This window comes from Triticum aestivum, chromosome 1B, assembly GCF_018294505.1.
Source record: "Triticum aestivum cultivar Chinese Spring chromosome 1B, IWGSC CS RefSeq v2.1, whole genome shotgun sequence".
Lineage (NCBI taxonomy): Eukaryota > Viridiplantae > Streptophyta > Magnoliopsida > Poales > Poaceae > Triticum > Triticum aestivum.
In genome coordinates this window covers 56,599,959-56,609,520 of record NC_057795.1, presented here as the reverse complement: position 1 = coordinate 56,609,520, position 9,562 = coordinate 56,599,959, and the positions used below count along the sequence as shown (strand labels likewise).

The 9,562-nt window shown below is 42.8% G+C and overlaps 1 protein-coding gene across 1 annotated transcript; it reads right to left on the bottom strand.

The window, feature by feature from the left end:
• Window positions 1-2,349: 2,349 nt before the first annotated feature.
• On the bottom strand, window positions 2,350-3,051 carry LOC123086524 (defensin-like protein CAL1). The gene is made up of 2 exons (XM_044508284.1): window positions 2,886-3,051; window positions 2,350-2,796 (listed from the first exon to the last, which is right to left on the bottom strand). The coding sequence occupies exons 1-2, from the start codon at window positions 2,953-2,955 to the stop codon at window positions 2,612-2,614; spliced, it is 255 nt and encodes an 84-aa protein (XP_044364219.1). The 5' UTR covers window positions 2,956-3,051; the 3' UTR covers window positions 2,350-2,611.
• Between the last annotated feature and the right edge of the window lie 6,511 nt (window positions 3,052-9,562).

Below are 9,562 nucleotides of genomic sequence, written 5' to 3'. Positions count from 1 at the left end.
TGTATATATATATATATATCTTGTAGGAAGATATGAAACATTTTCGACAAAAAATCGCTGTCATTTTGCTCGATTCAGAGCTTAATAAGCTAAAAGGAGGTCCCATATATCATCAACCTGACGATGAAGAAACTTTAGCTAATTCTGATTTCGAGATCCTGGAGAATCCATCGGACGTTATCAAAGACAAACGTCCTGCCACGATCACTATCATACCCACGGACAAACATGAATTACTTGCCGGCCTTTGCAGCTACATCATGTCGATCGATGATGCCGCGTGTCTGAAGTAAGTATCATGTATCAATATTTAATGTGTGGATGTATATTACTGTTCTTCTTACCATCCAATTTATAGGAAGTTATGGGTCCGGAGCTCGACACCTGGTCCAATCGGCTTAAGTCTTAAGAAACTTCAGTCCATACTTAACATGGAGCAACCCATGGACAATGATTGATTCAACACCGCCGTGCGTATGCTGGCATGTGACGAGGGAGTATTGTTCACAGACCCTCCTGTACACTACATGAATCTATGATTTTGTGTACGTTATCGTAACTCTTCATTGTATGTTATCGTAACTCTTTATTCTATCGTAACTCTTTATTCTATGTGTCATTAGTATCAACATGTTGAACCAATATTTCTTTTTTTGCTTAGTCCATGTTTCTAGAGTCAACACGAGGTCAGAAGTTTTGCGAGAAGGAACTATCCAGACGTTGGCAACATTATTTGATAGTTGGCCTGGGATGGACAACGACATCTCATCATGCGACAAGGTAAGTATAGTAATTTGTCCATTGTTATCATGATTTATTGTTGTTTCTAATAGCTCCACTTGTAGATTTATCTTCCCTATACATCAATCGGCCGATACATCTTGTACGTCATTGATAAAGAGGCACGTCGCCTGTATATTATGAATCCTATTCAAACATCACAATCGTTAGAGGAAAAGAAGTTAAGGCATGCACTGAAATTAAAGAGTTTTACAAGGGATTTCAAAGAAGCACTCGAAATAAAGCTGCCTGGTTGGAATTATGATATATCTAAATGGCAACGTTTATTTCCGTTCGGTGTTCCAACGAGTATAGATGGGTAATGGATTCATAATAAAAACTTTTACTTTTTTCCACTATATTTTTATATTATTAATTTAAAGTTTTGCAGGAATGTGTCTGGCTATTTTGTTTTTCATTTTATGCTCTGATGGAACGGTAAAAAATTGGTCAAGCCGATTTACGCGGTGAGTATTGTTTGTTACATGTTTTAAGACCTTCGGCGTTTTCCAACGGTATATAGCTTGTGTAAAAATGACTAAAAAGGAGAGCGGCGTTTTGGCTCCTAGGTGCATATGCACCCATTGTCAAAATACACATTTCAAAAAGTTGAAATTTCGGAACAAAAATCTCACGTGTATATCCGGACATTTTATGTGCGTTCACAAGGTTTCGGTGAAAAACAACGTTTTTTGTGGCTTGTGTAAAAAAATAAAGAAATGCCTCGTGAATAGTTAGAATGAAGCATCAGAATTTGTCTTTTTTACACAAGCCACAAAAAACGTCGTTTTTCATTGAAACCTTTTGCACGCACATAAAATGTTTGGATATACACGCGGGATTTTTGTTCCGAATTTTTCAACTTTTCGAAATGTGTATTTCGACAATGGGTGCATATGCACCTAGGAGCCAAAGGCAATTACCGCCAAAAAAAGGCACTAGATAAATGAATTGCTAAGGTATTATATAGAAGGTTATTGTTTGAGTAGGGTGTTTTGGAGCTCGGCCACCATGGAGACCAGTTTTTTTTGAAAAATACAAAATTCAAACTTCTCAGTTTCATAAATATATAAAAATATACAGAAGTATATAAGGATGTGATGTGTATGTGTGTAAAATTTCAGGATAAAATACCTTGTAATGTGAGTTATGCAAAACAAATCATGGACTTTGAGGATAAATAGTGCTTGTACTAAAAAGGCGAAGTTTTTTGTTGTGTATGTGTAGTACTCATTTTATCATATTTTGTTGTGAAAATTGACACACTTGTACATCATGCTTCTAATATAGGTGTGTTTTTAAAAGAAAAATTAGAAACGTGCAAATATGACTTTTTGATCATCCCAAATTCGGCCTCCATGGAGGCCGAGCTCCATTCAACATTTTCAGTCTTGTTTAGAAACAAAGGAATGAATATGTGTTGTAGTGTGCAAGAAGGCAACGTCCAATTCATCTTGTCACGTCAATAATGTAGTCACAATAATAGTGGTATGTAGCATTTCTCTTCCAAGATGACAAACGATCACAGCGAGAGAGAGAGAGAGATTGCACACAGCACACGTCCATCCATGCTGAAACAACGACCATATTTATTACATCACCAGTTCACCACATGGAGTACAAATCAGGTGCCAACCAACACGACGTACAGCCAACTAAACTCGAGAGACCCCGATTGATTTTCTACTTTATTAGTTCTACCGAGCGGGACACACGAACAAGTAGCGTCGAACGTGGACGCACTGGCGAACGGAACAGAACGAGCTAACGGCACGGATGATCTACAGTAGCATGCATGGGACGTCTCGGCAGGACCGGGCGAGTGGGCGGACTAGCAGGGCCTCTTGCAGAAGCACTTGCGCTGGTAGTGCGGCGCGTGGCACTCGCCGTCGGGGAAGTTCTCCGTGCGGCAGACGGCGGTGCAGTTGCTGCTGCTGAGGCACGCGCCTTTGAAGTTGTGGCTCTGCGACAGGCAGTCCCGCGCCTCCGCCACCTTGACCGTCGTCGTCCCCATCTCTGCATGCACGTCAACCAAAGTACCAAACCACAGTAAGCGTCATGCAGAAAAACTGTTCACGGCTGGCTGGCTGGGAAGAGCGACGTACCTGTGGCGACGAGGAGGAAGAGCAGGAGGAGGGCGGACGCGGTCATGCGACGACAGAGCTCGAGCGCCATCGATCTGCTGATCTTGCTCACCCGAGACGTACTGGACTGAGGAGCTACCCTGCTGCTGCTGCTGCTACTACTACGCGTTCGGGGGGATGTGTTAGCTACTAGCAAAGCGAATGGAGTGGCCTGGACTGACTTGGTAGGGTTTATATAGGCAGACGGCAGATTAGTGTGGGTGTTTAAGTCGTGGGGTTAACAAAGCGTGGTGCCTTCTGGATTCAATTGCTGCTCACCCTCCTCCAGTTGCCACCTCCCCCGATGCCAGCACTTCACCTGCACGGCTGCACCCATCCACATTGTCACCCTCATCCCAGGTCAATTATTTCATTCCATGTCCATGTCGAAACTGGTAGATGGCCATTTCACGGGCTGAATTTCCTTAGGCTGGTCATAGTGGGAGTAACATAGGTAGTAACATAGATGCCACATAAGCAAAAATGGTGATGTGGCAAGTAGTTAATGAGGAGAGAGGCAAATAGAGTACTAACATAATATGTTACCATCACATAACGCTTTCCAATGCATAATGAGTCTACAAAGTAATAAATGAAGGTAACTATGTTACCACACCTATGACACTACCCACTATGAAGGTAGTAACTTAGACTAGTATATGTTACTAGTCTAAGTTACTGTCCACTATGACTAGCCTTACCGATGAATGTTCATCAAGGTCACATGCGGCTCGTCAGGCAGGCCGAACAGATTATAGCTGGATTACATCAAAACTGGTGGGTGGCCTGGCCATGGAGCGTCCATCAAGGTCGCAAGCAACACTCACGTCACGGGCCTGCTGATCTTCTTTCACCTGAGGAGTATTTAGCCAAAAACTAGCACAATTCATGAAACCGTGTCTACAAACTACCACTTTACAAATTTATGCGGAAAACTATCATTTTTGTTTCAATCTTTGTCTAAAAACTACCAAGTCAGAAAAGTGGCCGATTCCACTCGTTTAAGCGTGATTATGACAGGGCTGGCCCACACGTAAGCATTGACATGATAATAATAGTCAACCCCGCTAGATTGACCGTTTTGACAGATGGGATCCACATGTTCACTGGGACATTTCTACAAACACTTTGTATGCGTAGTGTCGCCGGGCCGGCTGTGGGCGAGCTGCCGCCGCACTACCGAGCAAGCTAGCCGCCGCACTGGCTGGACTCCACGTCGCCGGGCGAGCTCGACGGCGACCGCCGCACTCGAAGCTGGCCTCCGCGCGAGCTTCCATTCCGGGCGAGCTGGCCATGGCTGCGCGCTGGCCTCCGCGACCTGGCCATGGCTACCGCCGCACGAAGTTGGCATTCGCGCCTCCGGCTGAGCTGTCTTGGGTCGTGGCGGTGGACGGGTCCGTGGTCATCTGCGACAACCGCACCATGGCCAAGGCCGGGAGTTCTGCGGCTGGTCCTTCCGCCCTTCCCGCCCGGCTGCATGTTCGGCCACGATTTTACATCGAGGAAATTGGAGCTAGCTAGCTCGATTCATCCAAAGCAAAAGTCGATTGGACTATTAGAGCTAGCTAGCTAGCTCAATTCATCTGCCATTGAAAGCCACCAGAGATCTCCATGGGGAATTTTAGAGGAAGATAGGGAATTTTAGAGGAAGAACAAAGTACTGGCGTGTGGCCCCACATGTTAACGGTCAAAGAACTGACGGGTGGGCCCAGCATGTTATGATCACGCTTAAACAATCTGAATTGGCCATTTTTCTGACTTCGTAGTTTTTAGGCAAAGATTAGAACAAAAGTGATAGTTTTTCACACAAATTTGTAAAGTGGTAATTTTTAGGCACGGTTTTCACGAATTGTGGTAGTTTTTTGTTAAATACTCTTACCCGAGACATACTGGAGTGAAGAGCAGGAGGTCTCCTGCTGCTGCTACTTAGCAAAGCGAATGGAGAGTAGAGAATGGACGCGAGTGAGTGTGGGGTTTATATAGGCAGACGGCAGATTAGTGTGTGTGCCGATAATCATACATCCACAGAAAACATCAGAGCGTTTCCCAAACATCGATCCGTATACTGTATAGAACCTCGCGTGGTGCCTTCCGCATTCAATTGCTGGCCACCCCTCCAGCTGCCGCCTCCCCTGATCCTAGCACCTGCACAGGAGCACAGCACCCATTATATTCCACGTTCCCACCCGCACCCAAGTCCATTATTTCATTCCATTTCCATGTCGAAACTGGTGGATGGGGACTCGCCATTTCACGGGCTGGATTTCCTTACCGATGAAGAATGGTCATCAAGGTCACATGCGGCTCGTCAGGCAGGCCGAACAGATTATAGCTGGATTACATCAAAACCGGTGGGTGGCCTGGCCATGGGGGAAAATATCCTGTGATACGGTGCATGGCATGATACCATGCTCCGAGCTTGCATGGTACGTCCGATCTACATGGAGGGCGTGGGATCAGCTCACTTGTGTTTTTACACATACCTCCTTGTATATTTCCATCTTGCCTCCCAGAAAGCTGCGCGTACTTACAAAGTCGTAACACTTCTGCACGTCTCACTTTCTCAGCAACAAGTCTTTGTTCCTGTCCGCTGCCATTCATCAAGATGCAGCCCGCTGGTAGAGCAAAGTATTTTAATCCCATTAACCTAAAATAGAAAGATAGAAAGACCGAAATTCCCACTAACATTGAACGGTGCACAGTACACTGTTGCTCATACAGTTAGCGGAAAAGTAATCGTACATTGTTAGATCAGGATGTATGGGTTAATCAGCACATGCATGTAGTAATTATATTTGTTCTTAAATAACGAGATAAGTAAGGGGGCGGCGGTGTTTTGGCTCCCGGGTGAACAATACCTTTTTTAATTTTTTGAACAATTTTGAAAAACTTTGTAGATGATCTTGTTGGTGTCGCAAGCATCCTTGAGAATTTTCACGAGGAACGGAGCAGTGGTGTTTCGTCGGTGAAAAAACACAAAATTACGGTGACATTTGGTCTTCGATTTTTTTTTGTGCAGGCGAAAATGCTTATCTGTCAAAATTTGCACGTGGCATTTGTATGGGACAAAGATCACAAAAAAAAATTGTCTCAATTCGTTTGACATTTGAAAAAAAAAATTGGGCCCCAGCAGCAAAGACTGGACACAAACTGATAGTTCCAACATGAGCTACTGAAGGATCCTCAAAAAATAAAAAAAATCATGAGCTTACTCAATAATTACAAGCAGAGTAATCTCTTTTCCGTTGCGTTGCTCACTTCTCCCGAAAGCTACATATAGGTTTATTTCTTTTGGAATCAGATGATGTATTTCTAGTGTGATCTAGCTTTTTTACTTCATCCATGTGAATGAAACTGAAATGACCGTCCCACAAAAAAGAGAGGCGATAGTGACATGACGTAAGGCTAAGTTGCAAACCAGCAATTTACAAAAGTTTCATGGTCTCCCTCGTATATTTAGCAGTGGATTGTGTGGATGTTCAATCCTGTCCCTAGGGCACAGATCAAACGGACCACATCTTCTTGTATCACCGTATCATACTAGTGTTGGTATCACTGGATATGCACTCCTGGCCATGGAGCGTCCATCAAGGTCGCAAGCAACACTCACGGGCCTGCTGTTACTGTATGCAATGAATATAGTGCTGGGTCCTAAAATGGAAAACCGAGCCTGTATGCTACCTGCTGAAATGAATGATTGCCAACATTTTCCCTGCCTGACTAGTCACTCCTTGTGATGAAGGGTATCGTTGGCGAGCAGCTCAACACAAATGAGACTATAACTCGGATAAATCACGAGTAGACATGCAGCCACGCGAGGCTGATATCACACCCGCCCATTGCGTCATGATGCATGCGTATTCTTATCACTTGTCAGGTATATGCATTCCTCAGGATGAATTATTTCTAATAGATGATGTATTCCCACCATCAATGAGTGACCGTGGCCCACCAGGCAGACTAGAGCAGCTCACTTATTTGTAGCAGGTGGTTAACGCCAACAAGGACCGCCGGTGTTCATTTTCAGCTGGGTGGCTTGATGGGTTGCAGGCCTGGGTAGCTTGATGGGTGTGCAGGGGCCATTTAAGTTATCTTGATGTCCAATTAAACCGCTATTGGTTTCACTGAGATATTTATTTCCATGTCTATGGCACGGTAGAGGTGATTAGGGCTCGCGTAGTTAGCGACCGCGCGGAAATAAACATTCCATACTGATGGTGCATACATGCAACCGTTGTAGATACATTATCGGTTGACCATTTTCTGCCTGCGTCCTAGGTGAGCAAGCAGTACGTACTACGTAGTAGATACATACTACTACAATGCATGGCGCAGGGGAAAACATATGGGATAGCAATGCGATGGACTATTGGTACACCGGCAGAGGCTCCCTTTGCAGTGGGGTTCAGCCTCTGTGTCTGGACAAATAGTAAGGCAATGGCCAGCAGATTGGCGAGGCACATGATGGATATATTCTTAAGCTAAGCTTGATTCTGTTCGAGAAGTGAGAGGTGGCGATGGACCTAGGCGTGCGAAGCTGAAGTATTGTATAAACAGACAGCAATAACGGTCGAGCTAAGAAAACAAAAATCAAACATGATCATAATCACATGAGACCACATGTGCATTTAGTGAACTATTAAGACGTGGTACCCCAACCCAACTGTTCACTAAGTGAACTTTGCTTCTCCCGCTGGAAGCTCTACTAATAGTGTAGTTCATGAGATTTTTTTTCATTAGTTCACCACTCAATCTCTTCAGATGTGTGAATGCACTGAACAATATATCCATCAACGGATCAATGCCTCATCCATAGCAACTAGACTTCAACAATTGAGAGCAGTTGAATACACTGCACATCACTTGCATTTACCATTCATCAAAACATCGCATTATGAGGATGCATGCATTCACTCCAACTGCCAGACGAGCCATAAAAGACAACGCCATTTAAATAGATGCCTATCCCACCCACCCACGTACTTCGCGTATCATAAACGCGTATCATAAACGTGTATTCATCAAATTAACCCACCGTATCATTTTAGTATTTCTTAATTCACTATATAAGTGCTAATCTCATAGCATAGACGGACAACCCAGATTTCATCCTCGCGTGGAACCATGTCCCAAAAATCCGCGTCGCTATAACTCCGCTTATATAGTCAACAATTGTAGGACCAATGCACTTAATACTAGCACTTTAACCATGGACCTGCCATCCTCAACCTCCACACATCCATCCGAAACAGATATTGGAGTTTGAAAAGGGCCAAAATGGATTTTGTGTTGACAGTAGGGGAGTTGTAGATAATAATTTATGAAGCACAGACTTTTTTATGTTGCAAGTTCCCAACGACCATGAGCTTCAAGTTGTGAAGCCAACCTGCTCCGGCAAGGCAATGAAGTGTGTTCTTCAATGCTAGCTTGGAAGCCCTATGATCGACAGGGAGAGAAATAAAACGAAAGAGAGAAGTAGAGAAGAGGGAGCACATTGCAATACTACAAGAACTAGAGAAGGGTTAGTATGGGTGGGGATGTGAGATGGAGATGGATTTGCGAGAACATGGACACCCGTGGTGTAGGTTACACTTAGGCATCTGTTCCCAATAAATTTGAGATTAAATTCTATCGCCAACCTGGTGGGCCACAGTCACTAATTAACAATGGGAACACAACTCGTCTATATAGGGATACTTCATCCTTAGGCATGCATATACGCAACGAGTAGTATGAATATGAGAGGAACCACATCACAATGGATGGTGAAGATATAACAGGCTTTTATTTTCTTTTATCACATAAGTAATTGTCATGGTGCTCAAAGCCTCAAGCTTAAGGGAGAAAATAAAAGTCACGTTCTAAGATCAACGCGACAAAACAATTTGTGTTCATAATCTCCCCAAAAAATAAACTAGCACAAATCTATTGCTATATAATCTATCATATGAGGTGCAGCATCAAGAGCCATATTGAATATAGGGCACTGCTATCTTCGTATTCAATTTACTTAGAAATGTCTCGAGCATAAAATGTGAATAATAGTTATGGTCAGATGGGAAAACTCATCATGTACTAGAAACTACTAAAATATAGACATACATATAGTATCAATTCATCATATTCACCTGAATGAATGACAATAACATACTGTACATTCTTAAACTACATGATGAACATTCTATAGAAAAATTACTATGAGCCTTTTTTAACACATGATGATTTTTTTTCTAGATAACACGCTGAACCCTTTTAAAATACATGATGATGTTTTATAAAACCCCTATGAACTTTTTTTTGAAGCAAGATGAACATTTTTTTAGTACATGATGAACATATTTGAAATATACTGGAACATTTTTAAAGTACACGATAAACATTTTAATACACGGTAACCATTTTTAATACACAATGGAAATTTTAAATACACGACGAGCATGAAACACAAATATTTCTTAAATTCAAGAGTACCTTTTTCAATAATGATGAAGAAAAATAAGAACCAGGAATAAAGAAAAAAAGGAAAGAGTAAAAAAGGAAGAAAAAACAAGGAAACAATGATAAAAAGGAGAAAAAGATAAAACCTGGAGAAAAACTCTAAAATGGGCGACAAACCGATTCCCAAATAAAACCGCATGAAAAGAACCTGTGTGAAAAAG

What these genes read in the sequence shown, in the direction of transcription:
- LOC123086524 (XM_044508284.1), bottom strand. Translation starts at nt 2,955, where the DNA reads ATGGCGCTCGAGCTCTGTCGTCGCATGACCGCGTCCGCCCTCCTCCTG. An exon ending in CTTCCTCCTCGTCGCCACAG is followed by an intron (nt 2,797 to 2,885) that starts GTACGTCGCTCT and finishes ACGTGCATGCAG; the next exon opens with AGATGGGGACGACGACGGTC.